General features: G+C 37.4%; 1 protein-coding gene across 8 annotated transcripts in view; it reads left to right on the top strand.

Moving 5' to 3' along the window:
- Window positions 1-27,060, top strand: part of ALMS1 (ALMS1 centrosome and basal body associated protein) — a 249,363-nt gene that overhangs the window by 80,487 nt on the left and 141,816 nt on the right. For all 8 annotated transcript variants that reach the window (XR_011525970.1, XR_011525969.1, XM_070572391.1 and 5 more), the window contains 2 exons: window positions 2,578-8,190; window positions 9,261-9,394. Coding sequence is in view for 6 of the 8 variants with exons in the window: in XM_070572391.1 (XP_070428492.1) it covers window positions 2,578-8,190; window positions 9,261-9,394 (5,747 nt within the window). In the remaining 2 variants the exon portion in view is untranslated. The remainder of the gene's footprint in view (window positions 1-2,577; window positions 8,191-9,260; window positions 9,395-27,060) is intronic.

Raw genomic sequence — 27,060 nt, 5'->3', positions numbered from 1 at the left:
CATCCTTGCATCCCGGGAATAAGTCTCACTTGATCATGATACATAATCCTTTTAATGTATTGTTTTTTGTTGAGGGTTTTTCTGTCTATGTTCATCAGGGATATTAGCCTGTAATTTTCTTTTCTTGTAATGTCATTATCTAGTTTTGGTTTCAGGGTAATGCTGTCCTGGTAAAATGAATTTGGAAATGTTCCCCTCTCTTCTGTTTTTTGGAAGAGTTTGAGAAGGGTTGGTATTAATTCTTTAAATGTTTGGTAGAATTCACCAGTGAAGCCATCTTGTCCTGGACTTTTGTTTGTTGGGAGGTTTTTGATTACTGATTCAGTCTCCTTACTGTAATTAGTCTGTTCAGATTTTCAGTTTCTTCATGATTCAGTCTCAATAGGTTGTATGTTTTCAGGAATTTATCCATTTTTTTCTAGGTTGTCAAATTTGTTGGTGTTAATTGTTCATAGCAGTCTCTTATGATCCTTTCTATTTCTGTGGTATTAACTGTAACATTTCCTCTTTCACTTCTGATTTTGAGTCCCTTGTCTTTTTTTCCTTGATGAGTCCAGCTAAAAGTTTGTGAATTTTGTTTATTTTTTAAAAGAACCAGCTCTTAGTTTCATTAATATTTCCTGTTGTCTTTTTAGCCTTTGTTTTAGCATTTATTTCTGCCCCGATATTTGCTAATTGACTTCCTTTATTAACTTTGGGCTTTGTTTTTCCTTTTCCAGGTCTTTGAGGTATAAAGTTAGGTTTTTATTTGAGATTTTTCTTGTTTCTTGATGTAGGCATTTATCGCTATGAACTTCCCTCTTAGAACTGCTTTTGCTGCATCTCATAAACTTTGGTACATTGTGTTTCTGTTTTCATTTGTCTCAAGGTATTTTTTGCTTTCTCTTTTGATTTCTTCTTTGATCCATTGATTGTTCAGTTTGTTAATCTGCTTTGATTTATTGTCTTGAAGCTGTTTTTTTCTCATAAAAATTTTCATAAGCCATATTCTTTCTCAAGTTACTATGCAAGTTACATTCTTCCTTTTCTCTTTTAGTTTTCTTCAAGAGTTAATACTTGATACTTCTTTGCCTTTCAATTTCACTCCTCAACCCATTTCATTCTATATTCAGCTACTTTTTTGAAGCTTCCCAGTGGGTTTAGAATGCCAGTCAGTGTGGTGAAAAGAATTCAGAATTCGGAGTTAGTGTTAAATGGTTAAAGTGCCCATTTTTGTCACTTACTCACTGTACAACTCCAGAAAAATTATGTATCTTTACTACTCACAATGTGGTCTGTGGACCAATGGTGTTGGGTATCACTAGAGAGCGTATTAGAAGTGCAGGATTTCAGATCCCACTGCAGACCTACTCAGTCAGAATCTGCAAGTTAACAAGATCTCCACATTGAGAAGCAGTGTTATACTGTCATCTTGGAAACTTACTTTCCCTGTAGGTAAAGTAAAGATATTATTTGCTGTATATATCAACCCTCTTAGCACCATCTGACATACCGTATGTTTTACCAATTTATTTATTGTCTGCTTCCTCATATTGGAAATGAAGCTCTGTGAGGCAGAATTAGAATGTAGGCTTTGTCTTTTTGTTTATTGCTCTATTTCCTAAATGTAGAACAGTGACTGGCATATAGTAAACATTAGTTTTTCTGAATGAACAAATGAGTGAATGCGTTACTTGTCAAATCTTGTCCTTTCTATTTCAGTCATTTACTTTTCACTGCCATTTAGCACTACTTTCATTTAGAATTTCTGTATTAGATGGTATAGATATAGAATATTTCCATTGTTTCAGAAAGTTCTGGTAGATAGTGCTGCTTACACTTTTGTATTCCCTTCCCATCCATCTGGAATTTATATTTCTGCAGTACAGTTCTTATCAAAGCTGTCAACAACTCCCCCTGCCATATAATTGTTTAAACTCCTTAGTGTAACCTTTAATATCTTTACAGTTTCGTATAATTAAAAATATATATCTTATTCAAGGTACATTTGTTAGGAGAGTCAGTTAAACCCACTGCGTGCATGGCATCCATCTGGGCCATATTTCATTGCCTTTGTAGGATGTGGGGGAAAGGGAAATCTATGAAAATTAGCTGATAATTCTTTCCCTTGCCTTCCAATAAAGTATTTTGTCTCTGATTGAGGAGTCTCATGTCTTCTGCCAGTATACATGACACAATAACAGACTAACTTATTAGCTTATAAGTAGGGTGAAATCAAATCTCAGAGTGGACAGCATTTTTCCGTCACATTGAAAATTCTTTAAAAATCCAAATTTTAAGATTCACGTAGTATTTCATTAAATAGATATACTAGTATTTTTAAAGCATTAGTCTATTGTGGAATATTTAAATTATTCCCACATTAGTTTGCTGTTATAAATGGCTTTGTATTAATACGTCTGTGTGTAAATATTTATCTCTTTTGATGACTATTTCCTTAGGATTCCTTTCTAGAAGCATAAAGGCCTAAGGAAGGAAAGCTTGCTTTATTTTTTTTAGTGCATAAAAATAATATTTTTTAATTCGAAATATATGTGTATATAATATTAACAATATGAACAAATCTCTTTTTCTTAGGAGATACTTCTAAAGGAGGCATAGCTGAAATTACCCAGTCCAACTTGAAACCAGGCATCACTACCACTCCGGGAGATTCAGACATTGGATCTCATTTATCCTTGTCCCCTGAGGACCTTCCTCAGTTGGCTGTAAGGTCTCCTCAGGAGAATACTGTTGGTCAACATACTGATTCTTTCAACCGACAGGCATTGGCAGATAGTCATCTAACTGAAGAGACTCTAAAAGTTTTAGCTGTTTCTGAACTAGCTAACCAGAAGACTGAGATATCCACAGTACCCTCTAGTTCCTACTCACAAAGAGGGAAGCCTAATGTTTTCTACCCACAGGCCTTGCCAGATGGTCATCTACCTGAAGAGGCTCTAAAAGTTTCAGCTGTTCCTGGACCTGCTGACCAGAAGACTGGGATATCTGCAGTCCCTCCAAGTTCCTACTCACTTGAAGAGAAGTCCGGTGTTTTCTACCAACAGGTATTGCCAGACAGTCGTCAACCTGAAGAGGCTCTCAAAGTTTCAGCTGTTTCTGGATCTGCTGACCAGAAGACTAAGAAAACAACAGTAGCTTCTAGTTCCTATTCAGATAGAGAGGAGAATGTTGTTTTCTCCCAGCAACGGTTGCCAGGAAGTTCTGTAACTGAACAGGCTCTGAAAGTTTCAGTTGTTCCTGGGCCAGCTGATCAAAAGAGTAGGATAACAACCATACCTTCAAGTTTCTACTCACTTGAAGAGAAGCCTGGTATTTTCTACCAACAAGCCTTGCCAGACAGTCATCTATCTGAACAGGCTCAAAAACTTTCAGCTTCTCCTGGACCAGCTGAGCAGAAGCCTGGGACACCAACAGTAACCTCTACTCCTTACTTACATGGAGAGAAGCCCCATATTTTCTATCAGCAGACATTGCCAGACAGTCTTCTAACTGAACAGGCTCAGAAAGTTTCAGCTGTTCCTGGATTTGCTGAGCAGAAGCCTGGGACACCAACAGTAACCTCTACTTCTTACTCACATAGAGAGAAACCCAGTATATATCAACAGGAGTTGCCAGACAGTCATCTAACTGAACAGGCTCAGAAAGTTTCATTTGTTCCTGGATTTGCTGAGCAGAAGCCTGGGACACCAACAGTAACCTCTACTCCTTACTTACATGGAGAGAAGCCCCATATTTTCTATCAGCAGACATTGCCAGACAGTCTTCTAACTGAACAGGCTCAGAAAGTTTCAGCTGTTCCTGGATTTGCTGAGCAGAAGCCTGGGACACCAACAGTAACCTCTACTCTTTACTTACATAGAGAGAAGCCCAGTATATATCAACAGGAGTTGCCAAACAGTCATCTAACTGAACAGGCTCAGAAAGTTTCATTTGTTCCTGGATTTGCTGAGCAGAAGCCTGGGACACCAACAGTAACCTCTACTCCTTACTTACATGGAGAGAAGCCCCATATTTTCTATCAACAGACATTGCCGGACAGTCATCTAACTGAACAGGCTCAGAAAGTTTCAGCTATTCCTGGACGAACTGACCAGAACACTGGGATACAAACAGCACCTTCTAGTTCCTACTCACATTTAGAGGCGCCCATTATTTTTTACAAGCAGGAGTTACCAGATAGTCATCTAACTGAAAAGGTTCAGAAAGTTTCAGCCTTTCCTGGACCAGCTGACCAGAACACTGGGATACCAACAGGGTCCTCTAGGTCCTACTCATTTGGAGAGAAGCCTAATATTCTCTACCAGCAGAAATTACCAGACAGTCTTCTAACTGAACAGGCTCAGAAAGTTTCAGCTGTTCCTGGAGATGCTGAGCAGAAGACTGGGACACCAACGTTAACCTCTACTCCTTACTTACATGGAGAGAAGCCCCATATTTTTTATCAACAGACAGCTCCAGACAGTCGTCTAACTGAACAGGCTCAGAAAGTTTCAACTTTTCCTGGATTTGCTGAGCAGAAGACTGGGATACCAACAGTAGCCTCTCCTTCTTACCCACATGGGGAGAAGCCCCATATTTTCTATCAACAGACATTGCCAGACAGTCATCTAACTGAACAGGCTCAGAAAGTTTCAGCTGTTCCTGGATTTGCTGAACAGAAGACTCTGATACCAACAGGGTCCTCTAGAGCCTACTCATTTGGAGAGAAGCCCCATATTCTCTACCATCAGGCATTACCAGATAGTCTTCTAACTGAAGAGGCTCTGAAAGTTTCATCTGTACCTAGAGCAAGTGACCAGAAGACTGGTGTAGTAATAGTGCCCTCTAGTTCCTACTCACCTAGAGAGAAGCCCAGTATTTTCTACCAACAGGCCTTGCCAGGCAGTTATCTACCTGAAGAGGCTCTGAAAGTTTCAGTTGCTCCTGGACCAACTGAAAAAAAGAGTGGGTTACCATCAGAAGCCTCTAGTTTCTACTCACAGAGGGAGAAGTCCAATATTTTCTACCAACAGGAGTTGCCAGACAGTCATCTAACTGAACAGGTTCAGAAACTTTCATCTGTTTCTGGACCAGCTGACCAGAGGACTGGGATACCTACAGTAACCTCTCCTTCTTACTCACATAGAGAAAAGCCCTTTATTTTTTACCCACAGGGCTTACCAGACAGTCATCTACCTGAAGAGGCTCTAAAAGTTACAGCTGTTTCTCGACCAGCTGACCAGAAGCCTGGAATACCAACAGTACCCTCTCCTTCCTACTCACATAGAGAGAAGCACGTTTTCTTCTCACCACAGGCCTTGCCAGACAGTCATTTTCTTGAAGAGGCTCTGAAAATTTCAGCTGTTTCTGGACCACCTGATCAGAAGACTGGGTTGCCATCAGAACTTTCTAGTTCCTACTCAAATATAGGGAAACCCATTATTTTCTACCCACAGGACTTGACAGACAGTCATATACCTGAAGAGGCTCTGAAAGTTTCAGCTGTTCCTGGGCCAGCTGACCAGAAGACTAGGTTACCATCAGAACTTTCTAGTTCCTATTCACATAGGGAGAAGTCGAGTATTTTCTACCAGCAAGAACCAGATAGTCATCTAACTGAAGAGGCTCTGACAGTTTCAGCTGTTCCTGGGCCAGCTGACCAGAAGACTAGGTTACCATCAGAACCTTCTAGTTCCTATTCACATAGGGAGAAGTCGAGTATTTTCTACCAGCAAGAACCAGATAGTCATCTAACTGAAGAGGCTCTGACAGTTTCAGCTGTTCTTGGGCCAGCTGACCAGAAGACTAGGTTACCATCAGAACCTTCTAGTTCCTATTCACATAGGGAGAAGTCTAGTATTTTCTACCAGCAAGAACCAGATAGTCATCTAACTGAAGAGGCTCTGACAGTTTCAGCTGTTCCTGGGCCAGCTGACCAGAAGACTAGGTTACCATCAGAACCTTCTAGTTCCTATTCACATAGGGAGAAGTCTAGTATTTTCTACCAGCAAGAACCAGATAGTCATCTAACTGAAGAGGCTCTGACAGTTTCAGCTGTTCCTGGGCCAGCTGACCAGAAGACTAGGTTACCATCAGAACCTTCTAGTTCCTATTCACATAGGGAGAAGTCTAGTATTTTCTACCAGCAAGAACCAGATAGTCATCTAACTAAAGAGGCTCTGACAGTTTCAGGTGTTCCTGGACAAGCTGACCAGAAGACTGAGATACCTACAGTACCATCTAGTTCCTATTCGTATAGAGAGAAGCCTGTCATTTTTTACCAGGAAAGATCTTTGTCAGATCTTACTGAAGAGGCCTTACAAATTTTAGGGGTTCCTGGACCTGCTGAGCAGAAGACTGGAATATCAGCAGTAACCTCTGCTGCTTCCTCACATGGAGAGAAGCCCATCATTTCTTACCAGCAAGAGTCGCCAGATATTACTGAAGAAACTTTGAAAGCTTCAGCTGTTTCTGGTCCAGCTGACCAGAAGGTTGGGAAACGAATAATCCCCTCTAGTTCCTACTCATATAGAGACAAGGCCAGTATTTTTAATGAGCAGGAATTGCCAGATCCTACTGAAGAAGCTTTAAAAGTTTTTGCTTTTCCTGCACCAGCTGACCAGAAGACTGAGATACCAATAGGACCTTCTAGTTCTTCCTCACATAAAGAGAAACTCAAGATTTCAGCTGTGATTTTACCGCATGACCAGAAGACTGAGTTACCAATAGCTCCCCCTAGTTCCCACTCACAGAGAAAGAAGCCCAAGAATTCAACTGTGATTGAACCAGATGACCAGAAAACTCCATTACTGACAGTTTTTCATAATTTTTATTCTCAGAGAGTAAAACCTAGTATTTTCTTTAAACAGCAGTTGCCAGATAAACATCAAAGTGGAGATATTCTGAAGATTTCAGCTGTCCCTGAACAAACTGATGTGAATTCTGGAATACCAGTACCTCTTTCTAGTTCCTATTCATACAAAGAGAACACTAATATTCTCTACCCACAGGACTTGTCAGACAAGCATCTAACTGAAGATACACTGAAGGTTTCAACAATCCCTGGGCCAGCTGACCAGAAAACCGTGTTACCAACAGCTCCTCCTAGTTCCTTTTCACACAGACAAAAACCAGATATATTCTATCAACAGGATTTGCCAGATACACATCTAACTGAAGATGCCCTGAAGATCTCAAGTGGTCTTGGGCAAGCTGGTCAGAGTACTGGGTTATCAACAGTCCCGCCTGGCACTTACTCACGTAGTGAGAAGCACAAGCTTGTTTCAGACCATATTCAAAGGCTAATAGATAATTTGGATTCTTCTAACTCCAGTATTATTTCAAACAATATGCCTTTAAATTCTCAGGCTGATGGTAGAGTTATAATAAATAAGCCAGAATCTTCAGGTTTTGAAGATGTTGGGTCTGAGGAAATCCGAGACACAGACAGTGGTGCCAAAACTCTTAAAGAGATTCGGGAACTTTTAATGGAGGCAGAAAATATAGCATTGAAACGATGCAGTTTTCCTGCTCCCCTTGTCCCTTTCAGAGATGTTAGTGATATTTCATTTATACAATCTAAGAAGGTGGTTTGCTTCAAAGAACCCCCCACAACTGATGAATCTAATGATGGTTTGCGTCGGAGACAGCCATTCACAGAGGAAAGCCCAAGCAACAAGTGCATACAGAAGGATATTAGCACACAGACGAATATGAAATGCGAGAGAGGCATTGAAAATTGGGAGTTTATTAGTTCAACTACAGTTGGGAGTCCTCTACAGGAAGCAGAAAGCAAAGCCAAGGCAGCATTAGATGAAACCCTTAGGCAGTATAAAGCAGCCAAATCTGTAATGAGGTCTGAACCTGAAGGGTGTGGTAGAACCACTGGGAATAAAATTGTTATCCCTATGATGACTATTATTAGAAGTGATTCAAGTAGTGATGCAAGTTCCTGCTCATGGGATAGTAATTCCGTGGAGTCAGTTTCTGATGTTCTTCTAAACTTCTTTCCGTATGCTTCACCCAAGACAAGTATGACAGATAGTAGAGAGGAAGAGGGTGTGTCAGAGAGTGATGATGGCTGTGGTAGCAGTGTAGATTCACTGGCTGCACATGTGAAAAACCTTCTGAAGTGTGAATCCTCATTGAATCATGCTAAGGAAATACTCAGAAATGCAGAGGAAGAGGAATGTCGGGTACGAGCACGAGGTAGGAACAGATAACTTGTGATGAAGGCAGGTCAAGCTTATAAACATTATAGTTTAACAATTTATTTGAAGTTAAGTGTTTGGAGTTCTAAATTATTTTCTTGTAGAACTGTTAGAATTATTACATATTTCACTGGCAATCCAGAATAAGCCCATTTAACAAATAATATAGCTAAGTCACAGTATTAGTTGTGCTAGTCTGAGTTTAGGGTCTTAGGAAAAGTAGGTTCTGATATCTGAAGGAGAGAAAGGAGATAGCTTAGGTTTCCAAACTCCTAAAGCTCTCATGTTTCCCTCATCTTCCCATTACAGTAGCCTTATTTTGGAGACAAACCTTCAGTTTGCTCTGCTCTAAATTATTCTGTATCATAAAACTACATATGCTTTCTTATCCTCTCTTCTAATAAAATTCTTGGAGCAGATCTTAGACATGAGAAAAAACTAATCAAGGTATTTCACACTAAAACTTCGGTTAGAGAATATTGGGTTAGAGAATAAACTTGGGTTTAAAAGAGAGCATTTACTAATCCTGTTATTGTCTAATAGTAGAATTCCATTATAAAAGAAAGAAAAATCTTTAAGGCAATATGGGGAATATATTTTGGAGAGCAACTTATAAGCAATTCAGGCCTGCCTGGGATGCTTCCCTTGAGATTAACTGCCTACACCATTACTTCCATCATGCATATTTTGATTCTGAAAAAAACTCCAAGTTTTATTTATTATTTTTAAATATCAGCTCTTGTGGAGGTGGCAGTAACTGTAGCAGGAGCTAGTAGGAAAGGCAAAGGGACTGTCTTCATTGGAAGGAAGACTGAGATAAAAATGATTGAATACCATATTAAAGTGGCCTCATTGGAGAAATATATGTAGAATATGATTTTTAAAAGTCAGACTTTTCAGTGAAATGATCTCTCTCAAGAACTTCTAATAGTTTGTCATAAAATTGAAAGCACACACTTTTTGCTAAGCATTGTGGCAGGCATGAAATTGGATATATTGATGATCTCTGTGCTCTTATGATCACTTTTGCATTGTATTATCTCAAGTGTGTTTATACTTTCTCTGCAGCCTGGAATCTGAAGTTTAATTTGGCTCGTGAGTGTGGCTACCCCATTTCAGAATTAAATGAAGATGACAGGAGAAAAGTAGAAGAGATCAAAGCAAAGTTGTTTGGTCCTGGGAGAACAACTGACTTGTGCAAGGTATAAAAGGAATCTAGAGATGAAGAGAGAAAATGTGAAAGAAAGGGTGGTGGAATCTGTATCTCTTACCTGGGCATTGATGACAAGTCACTGATAGTCTTTGGCTAAGGTGTTAGGAGTCTTAATTCTTCAAAGGTTAAGATTCAAGATTAGATTCTGTAGGTTTTGATTAATTCCAAATCTATCTATGGGAACAAATTATTTGCTTAGGCAAATAAGAATGGATTCACTCGTTTTATCAATATATTGTTGTCACTCTTACTTTCTCTTGAGGGTGGTATCTTGAGATGCAGATGAAGTCCAGCTGTTTTCAGATGTATATTCTCTGCTTAAGAATACAGAACCAAAATAGCTTATGTATAAATGAATTTCTTCTTAATAGTACTTATTTCCCTTCTATTGTGAATTATTTCATGCATAGAAAAGAATATATATATGAAACATGGATATAAAGAATAAAGAAAAGTAAAAATTATTCCTGTATATCAGCCATCTAGCCTGAGAAATAGGTTACCAAATACTATTGAAGTCCTTGTGTCCCCTTCCCCAGTCATATCTCTTTTACTTCCTGTCCTGAATGTATTGATTTTCTTGCTGTTTAGAATGGTTTTGAACTCTGTAATAGACTCAACATGGTATATATTCTTTTGAGAATTATGTTTTTAACATAGTCTTAGGTTTTTGAGATTCTTCTGTGTAGATGTACATAGTTTTAATTTATTCCTTTCTATTGCTTTAACTATTCCAATGTAATGAATATATCATAGTTTATTCTTTCTCTTGTGGATAGGGCATTTGGTCTCCTATTAGGAACAGTGATAGGGTATAAATAAAACCTATGTTATAGGGGTTCGGTTGGCTTACATGAGATAATGCCTGTAAAATGCTTAGTAGAATGTGTGGTATCTAGTTAATGTTCAGTAATTGGCAGCTATTATCATTATTGTTAATCCTATAAAAATTGATGTACTTATCGTATGCATAGACTTTATGGCCTAATTCATACAGTTTATTAGAAAATTGTTCATCAGTGATTAGCATAATTATTTGGCTTATCTCAATTTTGGAAAAGTTTTTTTAAAAGTATAAATTAGATTGGATTTTAGGTTTATGTATGTGTTTGTGAAAAACAAAATTAACAAGTAATTAAATGGGTAATTAGTTGTCCTAGCACCCTTTGCATAAAAGTACATATTTTCCCCAGTAATCTGCATTTCTTTATTTCTTTAATCTGCCTGTGTTGATGTTTTCAGACCCTCTAGCAATCAAATTGCCTTCCTTTGGATAGACTCTAGTTTGTATTCTTCTTAAAATATGGTGTCCTGTCAGGAAATTTGATTAAGCACAAAATTTCACATGTGATGTGACCAGCATGAAGTATGTTTGGTAATTCTCTTTTTGCTAATATATTCTATGATTTCTAGTGGTCACATCATACTATGGCATTATTTTTAAAAAGCATGAACTGCTATCCAGATTTCTATTCCCAATTCTTGAGCCTATATAATTCTTTTTAACTCTGTAGTATTTCTTCTTATTGGTTTCATGTGAATGTTCAAGCCTATTGGAATGATTTTGAGTCTCAATTAGGTCATCTGTTATTTTAAATATCCCCTCCAGCTTTGTGCCATTTATTTATTTAGTAATTATTGTTGTCCACTTATTGATAAAAATCTTTACTAAGGGTTATGGGGAAAGAGTCTAAAACTTTTTGAATAAGATTTTTCTAACAACTGGGGTAAATCCTTCATCATGCTATCGTTCAACCCACAATTTTATACTTATATTTGACTTTCTTCATTCTTTGATCTGAGTGATTATGAGCTGTAGTTTGTCTAATATGACTTGTTCTTAGTGAACTCATAATGCCCACAATTGTGTGTATATTTTTGGATGCTTTTGTTTTAACTTAAATATGTGATCATTTCCCCATAAAACCTCTCTAAAAGCACAATTTTACATAGGTATAGGTATATAATGTCCCATCATATGAATATAACAGTTTAATCATTCCCCTTCTGTTGGAAATTTATTCATTCATTCCCCAAATCCCAAATGCTTATTGGATGCCTAATATGTGCCAGTCACTGGTCTATATGCTAAGGACATATCACTGAACAAAAGAGATAGAAATTCCTCCCTCTTGAAGCTTACGTTCAAGTGAGAGGGTACAGACAGCAACTAAATAAATAAGTAAAATATATAATATGTCAGTTAATGGTATGCCAGGGAGAAAAATAAAGCAGGATGGTCAAGGAAGGACCATGGGTATCAGAAGCAAGAGCACTCCAGACAGAAATAGCATGTACAAAGTTCCTGAGGTCAGAGTGTGCTGGTGTGTTAAAGGATAGTATGGAGGCCAGTGTGGTTGGAGAGAGAGACTGAAAGAGAGAAGACCAGATCGTGGAAGGCAATAGTTCTTCTCAGGGACAGTAAATGGCTCCTAAAGGCATATTTTGGAAATTTATTGTGGGTTTTTTTGGGCATCACAGTAATTGAGAGTTGCTTCCGGCATGTAGTAGATAGATGTCAGAGACATTAGAAGTCCTGCAATACATACTGCAGTTTCACACAATGAAGAGTTGTCCCTTGTCACATACAACTTTTGAATGTTCCTCTAAATATTTATGTAGGTGAAAAACCTGTTATAATTATTTCAGTGTTTCATTTCATTGTCATGCTCCTTTAGTTCTTTTCAGTATAGAATATTTCCTCTGTTTTTCCTTGTCTTTCATGACTGACATTTTTGAAGAGTATAGCCCAGTTACTTTGTAGAATGTCCCTCAAATTGTGTTTGTCTGATGTTTTGTCATGATTAGATTCAAGTTTGATTTTTCTGTAGAAACACTACAAAAATGATGATATGCTTTTCCTGTGTATCATATCATATTATGTTGATTATGTTGATTTGTCCCAGTACTGATAATGTTATTTTGTACCACTTAGTTAAGGTGTTGTCTTATTAAAATGGTATGTTTTCTCCACTCTAAAGTTAGTTTATAAGTGTGTCTTATATATTAATTAATAAGTAACAAGTATGAAGGAGAGAAACTTTGAGACTGTGTAAATATCTTGTTACTAAACTTTTACCTCTCTATTTTAGCGTCTATTGATGATTTGTGACTGAACCATTTATTAATAAGATAGCTGCAATTTTTAGATTTTTTTGAAAACCCCCCCATAAATTTATTTATACCAGTATGGACTCTTGGATTTTTCTTTTACTCAAAGTGTATAATGTGTTGCTATCTGTGTTTATTTTGGTACCGAAATTATTCCACACTTGCCAGTGAGAGCCCTTTTAAAAGCTGACTCCTGTGTAATTTTGATATGTCCCCATTATTCTTTGAGCACTCACTTACTTTCTGGGGCAAGAAGATATTCCAGGCAAATCTTCTATGTTTCTTTTCACCATCTCTGGAGTCAGCCATTTCTCCTTGGGGCCTTGATTCCTTTTGGCAGAGAGTGGTATTTAGAAACCAAGATCTCTATGCTGGATCTACTTATTGATATTGTGCTGTCATTGCTTTTAGGCCCCCTCAGCAGATTGACACACACTCCTTCTCTATGTCAGTTTTCTTACTGGTAATCCAGTTCTGTTCCAGCAGCATAGGGTTATTCTAGCCTTTCCCCTTTCTATATTTGTAACTGACTTCTCTGATAGTGATAAACCTGGCTCTTATTATCCTCAGTGTATTTACTTACTTGTTTAAGCTACCCTATATGTTCCCGCCTTGGCCCTAGTGCTCATAGTGGCTGCAAGAGGTCAAGTTTCTTTCCCAGTCCTTGGTCCCATTCCGCCCGTAAGTTTTATATGTAATACCACTATTATCTTGCTGTTCCAAATATTTTTAAATTTTCATTATGATTTCTTCCAACAATGAAATACATGATATATTAGGACGATATTTTCAATATGCTGAAAGAAAATAACTGTCTACCTAGAATTTTATGCCCAGTGAAAATCTGTTTCAAGAATGAGGCAAAATACACAATAACAGAAAAACCAAACAAGTTGATTAAAAAATCAGCAGAGGATCCAAATAGACATTTTTCCAAAGAAGACGTGCAGATGGCCAACAGGCAAGAAAAAAATGTTTGACATCACTAATTGCCAGGGAAATGCAAATCAAAACCACAGTGAGATACCACCTCACACATGTTAGAATGGCTGTTATCCAAAAGTCAAGAAATAACAAGTGTTGGTGAGGATGGTGGAGTAAAGGGAAGCCTTGTGTGCTGTTGATGGTGTGTAAACTAGTACAGCCTTTATGGAAAACAGTATGCTAATTCCTCAAAAAATTAAGAATAGAACTACCGTATGATCCAGCTATTCCACTTTTATCTGTTAATCTGAAGAATGTGATAACACTAATTTGAAAAGATGTATGCATTCCTCTGTTGATTGCAGCATTGTTTACAATAGCAAAGATATGGAAACAACCTAAGTGTCCACTGATGGGTGAATGGATAAAGAAGATATCGTGTATATCTACAGTGGAATACGACTCAGCCTTGAAAAGAAGGACATCTTGCCATCTGCAGCAACATGGATGGACCTTGAGGATATAAGGCTAAGTGAAATAAGTCAGACGGAGAAAGACAAATACTGTATGATTTCACTTATATGTGGAATCTAAGAAAACAAAACAAACAGAACAAAATAAAAACAAACTCATAGACACAGAGAACAGGTTGGTGCTTACTAGAGGGGAAGGAGGTTGGGGCTAGGGCAAAATGGGTGAAGGGAATCAATTCTATGGTGATGGATGGTAACTAGACTTAGAGTGGTGATCACTAGGTAGCGCATATAAAATCAAGTTATAATGTTGTACACCTGAAATATTTTATTTACTGTATATATTATATTTGTAATATGTATACTATATATTATAATTATTTTATATATATAAAAGAAAATGAGGCAAAATAAAAATGATTTTAGACAAAAACAGTTTTTCACCATTCAGCACTCATTAAAAGAAATTCTAAGTGGTGTACCTCAGATTGTTAGGAAAATTATCCCAGATGGAAAATTTGTGATACAAATTTGATACAAGAGGGATTAAAGAGCAAAGGAGATGTTAAGTAAATATGCAGATAAATGTAGCCAAATGCTAGCTATATAAAACAAAGACAATAAGATATTCCAGGCTAAGTCATGGTATAAAATTAAATTATATGACAACAACATCTTTTAGATTGGAAGTTGTGTAAATAGAGTTAAATTGTTCTGAGTTCCTTAACTATTCAAGAGGAAGGTAGACGTATTGTTTACTTTAGGTTGATAAGTATACGTATTGTAACTTCTAGGATAACTGTGTCACCTCTATAATTCTCCAGATTAAATTGAGATGGATCATAGACTTTAATGTGAAAGATAAAATAACAAAGCTTCTTGGAGGAAATCTCTTTAATGATGTTGGGGTGGGCAAGGATATCTTAAACAGGATGCAAAAAGGCACTAACCATGAAAGAAAGGATTGATAAATTGCTCTTCATGAAAATAAACATTTGGTCATCAAAAGGCACCACGAAGAGAGAAAAGTCAAACCAGAATGGATGAGGGCATTTACAATATACATATTTGACAAAAGACTTAAATCCAGAATGTATAAAGAACTCCTACAAATCACTTATTCCTCCCAAAGGCTTCAATGGCTGCCTTAAAAATGAAGATATTCAAGTGGCCAATAAGCATTTGAAAACATTCTCAATGTCATTTGCCTATTAGAATAATGCAAATGAAAATGATAATGAGGTACTACTTCATACCAGGGTGACTAAAATTAAAAGGAGAACAATACTAAATATTGGTGAAGTTGTGGAGTAACTGAAACAGTCATGTATTGCTGATGGGAGGGTAAATTGGTATAATATTCTAAAAAACTAATGTAAAATAATCTAAGAAAAGTAAACATATCTCTGCCCTAGGATACTTCAGTCCTGCTTCTAGGTGTGTACTCAAGAGACGTCAGTGAATATGTTTACCAAAAGACGTGAACAAAAGTAATTATGGTAGCCACAAACTGAAAACAATGTGAATGTCCATCAAGAGTAGAATAAATGAATCAATTATGATTTACTCATACAGTGGAACCCTACATAGCAATAAAAAAGAACAAACTACTGCTGTCTCAGTAACACTGAGGATTTCACATTATGTTTAGCAAAATAAGACAGATGCAAAAGAATCATACTGAATAATTCCATTCATATGAAATTTATAAACAGACAAACTAATCTAATGGTGAAAAAAGTAACAATAGTGGTTACTTCTGGTGGCTCCAGGTGTGTGGTGTTGACTGAGAAGAGGCACAAGAGGTCGTCTCAGAAGACCATGATAAAAAAATCATCAAGCTGTCACTTCAGATTTATATACTTTAGTGAATATATGTTATACATTAATAAAAAAAGAACAAGACAGATGAAATCACAGAAAAAGAACTTTAAATAAGAATCATTTCTTATAACCGCAAAAACTAAAAAATATCAAGGGATAAATCTAACCAAAGATATATAAGATTTTTATTGGAGAATATTAAAATTTCTATTGAAAGACATAAAAGAAGACCTAAGAAAATAGAGAGACGTATTGACTAATAAGGAGCCTCGATTCTACTGGCATAAGCTGCTTCAAAGAATTAAGGCATGGATCTAAAAAAAATATTTTTAATTGTGGCAAAATACACATAGCATAAAATTGACCATTTTAACCATTTTTAGGTTTATGGTTCATTGACATGAAGTACATTCATATTGTGCAACTATTACCACCATTTATCTCCAGAACTCTTTTCATCTTGCAAGACTGAAACTCTATATGCATTAAACAATTTCTTCCCACTTCGTCCTCCCCCAAGCCCCTGGCAACCACCACTCTGTCTCTGTGGTTTTAATTAAGTACCTCATATAAGTGGGATCATACAGTATTTGTCTTTTTGTGATTGGTTTATTTCATTTAGCATAATGTCCTCAAGGTTCATCCATGTTGTAGCGTATGTCAGAATTTCCTTAAAGTGAGTCTCTTGGAGATAGCATATAGTGGGATCCTGTTTTTTTTCGTTTTTTGGTGTTTTTTCCCATTCTGCCAATCTCTGTGTTTTGATTGGAGTGTTTAATCCATTTACATTTAAAGTAATTACCAATAAGGAGAGACTTACTTCTGTCATTTTGCTATTTGTTTTTCTGTGTCAAAGAAACGATTTTTAGGTTCAAGTACAACTCCAGACCACAGGATTATTTATCTTACTGTCCTCTAGCCCACAGAAGTGCAGAAGATGACAATTATATTTTGTAGGCTCCTAAAGACGTGCTCTTACATTGCTTGTTGGCACAAACTATTCACGTCATTTGACCCCTCCCAGGCTATGAGAACAAAAATCCTCTTTGTACCCAAGGATTTCCTGACTGTGCTCAGCATGGATACTGTCTGCTCTGTTTCCCTGTTTTGTTTGGTAACCTCTGAAGACAGGAAAAGTTTGAAGTCAGTAATTTATATCATCATGGTGTATGGACCAATAGTTCTAAATTTATAAGGAAAACCATAAAACAAACTTAGGAGTAAAAATGAAACAAGCAAAACTAAGAAAATAGTAAGAAGAAAATTATAAACTCAAATGTATCAATGAACTAGAAAACAGAAAAATGATAGAATTGGACATTAAAACTTGGATTTGAATCTCGGAAAAATTCTAAATCAATAGGCAACTTCTAGCTAACTAGATGATTACAAGAAAAAAATTGTTGTAAATGAGTGTGCTAAACATACCATTGAGATATTTTGAAATCATAAGAGAATATACTGTGTACCACTTCTTATTAGGTTTAAAATTTTCATGAAATGGCTGATTTTGTAAGACAAATAACTCTTAAATAGATTGGACACAAACAAGATAGAAAGTCCTTGTTGATCAAAGATTTGACTTCTAAGAAAAGTGCTAGACCTATTAGGTAATATTATAAAATATTTTCTGGGTGTGAGATTGATGTTGTGGTTATATGATAGGTGAATGTCCCTATTCTTAGGATATGCAGTAGTGAATTATTTATGATTGAAGTGTCACATCCCATTACCTGTGTAGAGAGAGAAAGCTGATAGGGGAAGATAGTCTCCCAATAATTCTTGAATCATGGTAGAAGAAATTCAAGTATTTATTTTAACATTCCAGCAAATTTGTTTTTAAAGACTTTATTATTTTTTTAAATTGAGATTCATAATAGTTTAGATCATTCTGAAATTTCAGTTGTACATTATTTCTTGTCTGTCACCACATAGGTGCTCCCCTTCACTCCCTGTGCCCACCCTCTACCCCTCCTTCTCCTGGTAACCACTGAACTATTTTCCTTCTCAGTGTGTTTGTTTATAAACTACATATGAGTGAAATTGTCTGGTGTTTGTCTTTTTCAGTCTGCCTTATTTCACTTAACATAATACACTACAGGTCCATCCATGTTGTTGCAAATGGGATGATTTTGCCTTTTTTTCTGGCTGAGTCTTATTCCATTGTATATACATGCCACATCTTTTTTACCCAATCATTGGTTAATCGGCACTTGGATTGTTTCCATGTCTTGGCTATTGTGAATAGTGCTGCATGAACATAGGGGTACATATGTAACTTTGGATTGTTGACTTCAAGTTGTTTGGGTAGATACCCAGTAGTGGGATAGCTGGGTCATATGGTATTTCTATTTTTAGTTTTTTGAGGAATCTCCATACTGTTTTCCAAAGTGGCTGCACCAGTTTGCATTCTCACCAGCAGTGTATGAGCGTTCCCTTTTCTCCACATCCTCTCCAACATTTGTTGTTCTTTGTCTTGGTAATGACAGCCATTCTGGCTGGTGTAAGGTGATATCATTGTAGTTTTGATTTGCATTTCCCTAATGATTGGTGATGTTGAGCATCTTTTCATGTGCCTATTGGCCATCTGTATATCTACCTTTGAAAAATGTCTGTTCATATCCTCTGCCCATTTTTTGATCAGGTTGTTTTTTGTTGTTGTTGAGTTGTGTGAGTTTATTATTTAGTTTGGATATCAACCCCTTGTCTGATAAATGATTTGCAAATATTTTCTCCCAGTTGGTGGGTTGTCTTTCCATTTTGTTGATGGTTTCCTTTGCTTTATAGAAGCTTTTCAGTCTGACGTAGTCCCATTTGTTCATTTTTTCTTTTGTTTCCCTTACCCAAGTAGACATAGCATTCGAAAAGATGTGGCTAAGACCCATGTCAAAGAGTGTACTGCCTATATTTTCTTCTAGGATTTTTTTTTTGAGGAAGATCAGCTCTGAGCTAACATCTGCCACCAATCCTCCTCTTTTTGCTGAGGAAGACTGGCCCTGAGCCGACATCCATGCCCATCTTCCTCTACTTTATATGTGGGATGCCTACCACAGCATGGTTTGCCAAGCAGTGCCATGTCCGCACCCAGGATCCAAACCAGCGAACCCCAGGCTGGTGAAGTGGAATGTGCACACTTAACCACTGCACCACCGGGCTGGCCCCTCTTCTAGGATTTTTATGGTTTCAGTTCTTACATGCAAATCTTTAATCCATTTGGAGTTAATTTCTGTGTATGGTGTGAGATAATGGTCTACTTCCATTCTTTTGCTTGTAGCGGTCCAGGTTTCCCAGCACCATTTATTGAAGAGACTTTCCTTTTTCCATTGTGTGTTCTTGGCTCCTCTGTCAAAGATTAACTGTCCATAGGTGTGTGGTTTTATTTCTGGGCTTTCAGTTCTGACCCGTTGATCTGTTTGTCTGTTTTTGTGTGAGTACCATGCTGTTTTGATTACTATAGCTTTGTAGTATGTTTTGAAATCAGAGATTTTGATGCCTCCATCTTTGTTCTTTTTTCTGAGGATTGCTTTGGCTATTCAGGGTCTTTTGTTGTTCCATATAAATTTTTGGGTTCTTTGTACTATTTCTGTGAAGATTGTCGTTGGGATTCTAATAGGGATTGCATTGCTTTAGGTAGTATGGACATTTTGACTATGTTTATTCTTCTGACCCATGAACATGGAATATCTTTCCATTTCTTTATGTCTTTCTCAATTTCGTTCAGTAATGGCTTATAGTTTTCAGTGTACAGGTCTTTCACTTCTTTGGTTGAGTTTATTCCTAGATATTTTATTCTTTTTATTGCAGTTTTAAATGAAATTTTCTTCTTGATTTCTTTTTCTGCTAGTTCATTGTTAATGTATAGGAATGCAACTGATTTTTTAAAATTGATTTTGTACCCTGCAACTTTGCTGTAGTTGTTGACTATTTCTAGTAGTTTTCTGGTGGATTCTTTAGAGTTTTCTAAATATAGAATCATGTCATCTGCAAATAGCGAACATTTCACTTCTTCCTTTCATTTCGTTTTGTTGCCTAGTTGCTCTGGCTATTACCTCCAGTACTCTGTTGAATCAGAGTGGTGAGAGTGGGCACCCTTTTCTTGTTCCTGTTCTCAGTGGGATGACTTTCAGTTTTTCCCCATTGAGTATGACGTTGGCTGTGAGTTTGTCATATATGGCCTTTATTATGTTGAGGTACTTTCCTTCAACACCCATTTTATTCAGAGTTTTTATCATAAATGGATATTGGATCTTGTCGAATGCTGTCTCTGCATCTATTGAGATGATCATGTGATTTTCATTCCTCATTTTGTTAATGTGGTGTATCACATTGATTGATTTGCAGATGTTGAACTATCCCTGTGTCCCTGGAATGAATCCCACTTGATTGTAGTTTATGATTCTTTTAATGTATTGCTGTATTTGGTTTGCCAATATTTTGTTCAGGATTTTTGCATCTAAGGTCATCAGTGATATTGGCCTGTAGTTTTCCTTCTTTATGTTGTCCTTGTCTGGTTTTGGTATCAGGGTAATGTTGGCCTCATAGAATGTGTTAGGAAGTGTCCCATCTTCTTCAACATTTTGGAATAGTTTGAGAAGAATAGGTACTAAATCTTCTTTGTATGTTTGGTAGAATTTTCCATAGAAGCCATCTGATCCTGGACTTTTGCTTTTTTGGGAGGTTTTTGATTACTGTTTCAATCTCTGTAGTTGTGATTGGTCTGTTCAGATTCTCAGTTTCTTCTTGATTCAGTTTTGGGAGGTTGAATCAGTCTAGGAATTCATCCATTTCTTCTAGGTTATGAAATTTGTGGACATACAGTTTTTCATAATATTCTATTATCCTTTGTATTTCTGCAGTGTCTGTTGTAATTTCTCCTCTTTCATTCCTATTTTATTTACTTGAGCCTTCTGTCTTTTTTTCTTTGTGAGTCTGGCTAAGGGTTTGTCAATTTTATGTATCGTCTCCAAAAACCAGCTCTTAGTTTCATTGATCCTTTTTACTGTTTTTTTAGTTTCTATTTCATTTATTTCTGCTCTGATTTTTATTATTTCCTTCTGCTGACTTTGGGCTTTGTCTGTTCTTTTTCTAGCTCTGTTAGGTGTATTTTAAGATTACTTATTTGAGATTTTTCTTGCTTGTTGAGGTGAGCCTGTGTTGCTATGCATTTCCCTCGTATGACTGCTTTTGCTGTATCCCGTAAGAGTTGTATGTTGTATTTTCATTTTTGTTTGTCTCCACATATTTTTTAATTTCCTCTTTGATTTCTTCAATGATTCACTGGTTGTTCAATAGCATGGTGTTGAGTCTCTACCTATTTCTCACTTTCCCAGTTTTGTTCTTGTGGTTGATTTCTAGCTTCATAGTATTGTGGTCAGAAAAGATTGTTGGGATGATGTCAATCTTCTTGAATTTGTTGAGGCTTGCCTTGTTACCCAACATATGGGCTATCTTTGAGAATGTTCCATGCACACTAGAGAAGAATGTGTATTCCACTATTTTTGGATGGAATGCTTGATGTATGTCTATTAAGTCCATCTGGTCAAGTGTTTCATTTAAATCTTCTGTTTCCTTGTTGACTTTTTTCCTGGATGATCTGTCTGTTGTGATCCCCTACTATTGTTGTGTTCCTGTTAATTTCTCCCTTAAGTTCTGTTAATAATTGCTTTATGTATTTTGGTGCCCCTGTGTTAGGCGCATATATATTAATGTGTTATGTCCTCTTGGTGGAATGTCCCTTTTATCATTAAATACTGCCCCTCTTTGTCTCTCATTGTCTTCTTTAGTTTGAAGTCCGCTTTGTCTGATAAAAGTATGGCAGCACCTGCTTTCTTTTGTTGGCTATTAGCTTGGCGTATTATCTTCCATCCCTTCACTCTAAGCCTATGTTTGTCTTTGGAGCTGAGGTGTGTTTCCTGGAGGCAGCACATTGTTGGGTCTTGTTTTTTAATCCATCTGATTGGAGAGTTCAGTCCGTTTACATTTAGAGAGATTATTGTTATATGAGGGCTTAATGCTGCCATTTTATCTCTTGTTTTCTGGTGGTTCTATGTTTCCACTGTTTCTCTTCTTTTGTATTTCTGACTGCCATTTCATTTTGTTGGTTTTCTGAGAGGAATTTCTCAGTTCTCTCTCTTTTTGTGAATTGTGGCTCTGTTCTGACTTTGTTTTGTGGTCACTGTGAGGGTTGTATGAAAGATATTGGAGATAAGATATTCCATTTTCTTATACCGTCTTATCTCCATTAACCTAAGTAGGTTCTTTCCCTTTCTTTTCTCTTTCTGAGTAATTGCTGTTACATGTTGTTCTGTTTTTAATTTTTTGAGTTTGTGGCTAAGTTGAAGTGCTTATCATTACTTTTGATGCTTTCTTTCCCTTTTGGTTTTAAGTTGTAATTGAGCCTTTGCCTCCCTGTTCTAGTAGAGAGCTGCAGGTTTCTGATCATGTCTGTCTGTTTATCTCTTTGCTCAGAGCTTTGTAGACATTTGTTTTTTTGTAGCTGGTGTGAGGACATCTTGAATTATTTCTTGTAGGGGAAGTCTAGTGGCGATGAACTCCCTCAGCTTTTGTTTATCTGAGAAAACTTTTATTTCTCCATCGTATCTGAAGGAAAGTTTGGCTGGATAGAGTGTTCTCGGCAGAAAGTTTTTGTCTTTCAGTATGTTGAATATATCGTTCCATTCTCTCCTAGCTTGTAGGTTCTGCTGAGCAATCTGCTGAAAGCCTGATAGGGTTTCCTTTGTAAGTTATTTTCTCCTGCCTTGCTGCTCCTGATATTCTTTCTTTATCCCAGACTTTTGCCATTTTCAATATTATATGCCTTGGAAAGGGTCTTTTTATGTTGATAAAGGTAGGCCTTCGGTTAACTTCGTTTATCTGTAAATCTGAAACCATCCCCATGTTTGGGACGTTCTCAGCAATTAGTTCTTTGAACAAACTCTCTGCTCCTTTCTCCCTCTCTTCTTCCTCTGGGATATATAATCCTTATGTTGCTTTTCCTAATTGAATCAGATATTTCTCAAAGAATTTCTTCTTTTTTTACAATCTTAGTTCTGTCTCCTCTTCCATCCGTAGAATTTCTACATTTTTTCCTCAAGAAGACTAATTCTTTCCTCCATAAGATCAGTTCTGTTTCTTAATGATTCTAGGTTGTTATTTATTTCATTAATTGTGTTTTTCATATCCAGAATTTCTACGTTTTTTTTTTTTTTTAAAGATTTTATTTTTTCCTTTTTCTCCCCAAAGCCCCCCGGTACATAGTTGTGTATTCTTCGTTGTGGGTTCTTCTAGTTGTGGTATGTGGGACGCTGCCTCAGCGTGGTCTGATGAGCAGTGCCATGTCCGCGCCCAGGATTCGAACTAACGAAACACTGGGCCGCCTGCAGCGGAGCGCGCGAACTTAACCACTCGGCCACGGGGCCAGCCCCAGAATTTCTACGTTTTTTTTTTATGGTTTCAATCTCTTTGGTGAAGAGACTCATTTTATTGCTGAGCTCCTTGAATTGTCTTTCCGTGTTTTCTTGTAAGTTGTTGAGTTTCCTTATGATGGCTATTTTGAATTCTGTGTCATTTAGGTTGTATATTTCTGTGTCTTCAGTGTTGGTTGCTGGAGAAATGTCATTTTCCTTCTAGTCTGAATTGTTGCTGCAGTTTCTCATGGTGTTTGATGAACTATTCTTTTGTCAGGGTATTTGTGGTATTCTTAGGATGCAGATTCCCCCTGTTACCGCTAGAGGGAAGCAGAAGCAGTGTTTCTGGCCCCACCCTGTGTGCTGGAAGCTGTGGGGGTATTATAGGTGCTTGCCCCAGCCTGGGATGCATTTAGGCACTTGTGTGGAGTGTCCTTGTCAGGCGAAGCTTCCTCGCTAGGCTAGGGCCACTCTTTGGCGCCTCAGGGGTGCTCTGAGCTCCCCCTCCTTGCCAGAAAGTGATCACCAGTGGGCTCAAAGCCACCACTCCTATTCCCGCAGCTGCCCAAGACACGTTCTCTCTTTGGAGCGCCACTGTGAGCATTTCCTGCACCTGGGAAGTATTTGCCCCAGTGTGGAAATCTGCTGAGGTCCCTATTTACCATCCACCGTCCACAGGGCTGCTGAGCTGGCGTGCAGGGCTTCCCTGCTGGGACTAGGCTATGGCTTCTCCTTTACGGCATAGGGGCATGGTGGGCTCCCTCCCTCTGTGCAAGAGTGACCACAAGCAGGGGCTAAGGGTTACTGCCGCCTCCTCTTACGGTTGCCCTGCTGCGTCTTCCTACTTTCAGGGTGCTTGCACCACGTTGGAAAGTGTTTGTGTGCATGCACAGGGCTACTAAGAGAGAGCAGGGTGTGCTTCACCTATCTCTGCTACTTCCCAGGGGGCCAGACCATCCACCCTCAGATGTATAGCTGCGTCTGTCTCTCAGGCATCCTGTTGTGCTGTGTGGGCTTCCTCCGTTGGTCAGTGAGTGTCCATTTAATTGCACTTCAAAATGGGGAGAGACAAAAGGAACAGCTCACTCTGCCATGTTGCTGACATCACCTAAAGACTTTATTTTTTAGAGTTTTAGGTTCACAGCAAAACTGTGAGGAAGATAGATTTCCTAAATACCACCTGGCGCAACACATGCATTTCCTCCACCATTATCAGCATCCCCTACCAGAGTGGTACATTTGTTACAATTGATGAACCTACATTGTTGACACATCATAATCACCCAAAAACCATAGTTTACATTAGGGTTCACTCCTGGTGTTCTACATTCTGTGGGTTTGGACGATGTGTAATGACATGTATCCATCATTATACTATCATACAGAATATTTTCACCACCCTAAAGTTCCTCTCTACTGCATCTGTTCAGTTCTACTCACCCACCCCAACCGCAACTGCTAATCCTTTTATTGTCTCCCTACTTTGGCCTTTTCAACAATGTATATAGTTGGAATCATACAGTATGTAGCCTTTTCAAATTGGCTTCTCTCAATTAGTAATATGCACTTAAGGTTCCTCCACGTCTTTTCATGGTTTGATTGTTCATTTATTTGTAGCCCTGAATAATAGTCCATTGTCTGGATATATCACAGTTTATCCATTCACCTACTGAAGGACATCTTGGTTGCTTCCAAGTTTTGGCAATTATGAATAAAGCTGCTATAAACATCCTTATGCAGGTTTTTGTGTGGACATAAGTTTTTAGCTCCTTTGGGTAAATATCAAGGAGCACAAATGCTAGATCGTATGGTAAGAGTATGTTTAGTTTTGTAAGAAACTGCCAGACTGTCTTATAAAGTGGCTGTATTATTTTGCCTTCCTACCAACGAGTCAGAATTCCTGTTGCTCCACCTCCTTGTCAGCATTTGATATGGTCAGTGTTCTGGATTTTGACCATACTAATAGGCGTGTGGTGGTGTCCTGTTTCAATTTGCATTTCCCTGATGACATATGATGTGGAACATCTTTTCAAATGCTTACTTTCCAGCTGCATGTCTTTGGTGAGGTATGTCTTTGGCCCACTTTTTAGTTGCTTTTTTTCTTATTGTTGATTTTTTAGAGTTCTTTGTGTATTTTAGATAACAATCCCTTATCAGATGTGTGTTTTGTCATTATTTTCTCCCAGTTTGTGGCTTGTCTTCTCGTTCTCTTGATATTGTCTTTCACAGAACAAAAGTTTTTAATTTTAATGAGTCTAGCTTATCAATTATTTCTTTCTAGGATTGTGCTTTTGGTGTTGTATCTAAAAAGTCCTCACCATATCCAAGATCATCTAGGTTTTCTACTGTGTTATCATCTAGGAATTTTATGGTTTTGCATTTTGCGTTTAGGTCTATGATCCATCTTGAGTTAATTTTTGTGAAGGCTTTCATGTTTGTGTGTAGATTTATTTTTTTCATGTTGATGTCCAGTTGTTCCAGCACCATTTGTTAAAAAGACTCTCTGCTCCATTACATTGCCTTTGTTCCTTTGTCAAAGATGAGTTGACTGTATTTACATGGATCTATTTCTGGGCTCTGTTCTGTTACAGTGATCTTTTTATCTGTTCTTTTGCCAGTACCTCACTGTCTTGATTACTGTAGTTTTATAGTAGGTCTCAAAGTAGGGTAGTATCAGCTCTCCAACTTTGTTCTCCTTCAATATTGCGTTGACTATTCTGGGATCTTTTGCCTCTCCATGTAAACTTTAGAATCAGTTTGTTAATACCCACAAAATAACTGATGAGATTATAATTGGGATTGCATTGAATCTATAGGTCTAGTTGGGAGGAACTGAAGGTCTTGACAGTATTGAGTCTTACTATCCATAAACATGGAATATATTTTTATTTATTTGATTGCTCTTTGATTTCTTTCATCAGGATTTTGTAGTTTTCCTCATATAGATCTTGTACATATTTTGTTAGATTTATATATAAGCATTTCATTTTCTTAGGTGCTAATGTAGATGACATTGTGTTTTTAATTTCAAATTCCACTTGTTCATTGCTGGTATATAGGAAAGCAATTGACTTTTGTATGTTAACCTTGAAACTTGCTATAATTGCTTATTAGTTCCAGTTTCTTTGTTGATTCTTTCAGATTTTCTACATACATGATCATGTCTTTTGCAAACAACGACAGTTTTATTTCTTCCTTCCCAATCTGTATACCTTTTATTTCCTTTACTTGTCTTATTGCATTAGCTAAGAATTCCATGTGATGTTGAAAAGGAGTGATGAGATGGAGCATCCTTAACCTGTTCCTGATCTTTGTGGGAAAGCATCTAGTTTTTCACCATGAAGTATGATGTTAGCTGTCGGTCTTTTTGTAGATATTCTTTATCAAGTTGAGGACATTTTCCTGTGGTCCTAGTTCACTGATAGTTTTCATCATGAATGGGTGTTAGATTTTGTCAAATTGCTTTTCTGCATCTATTGATATTATCATGTAATTTTTCTTTTTTAGCCTGTTGATGTGATGAATAACATTAATTGGGTTTTTTTCTTTTTTCTTTTTCTTTCTTTCTTTCTTTTTTTTTTTTGTGTGAGGAAGTTTGGCCCTGAGCGAACATCTATTGCCAGCCTTCTTCTTTTTGCTTAAGGAAGATTGTCCCTGAGTTAACATCTATGCCAATCTTATTCTCTTTTGTATGTGGGATGCTGCCACAGCATGGCTTGATGAGCGGTGTGTAGGTCTGTGCCTGGGATCCAAACCCGTGAACCCTGGGCTGCTAAAGTAGAGTGTGCAAACTTAACCGCTATGCTACCAGGCCAGCCCCTATGTTAATTGATTTTTAAATGATGAACCAGCCTTGCTTACCTGGGATAAATCTCATTTAGTCATGGTCTATAATTCTTTTTATACTTTGTTTGTTT

Source organism: Equus przewalskii, chromosome 14 (assembly GCF_037783145.1).
Source record: "Equus przewalskii isolate Varuska chromosome 14, EquPr2, whole genome shotgun sequence".
NCBI lineage: Eukaryota > Metazoa > Chordata > Mammalia > Perissodactyla > Equidae > Equus > Equus przewalskii.
Note: the sequence above shows the minus strand (reverse complement) of the source record. Positions and strands in the feature narration are given on the sequence as shown.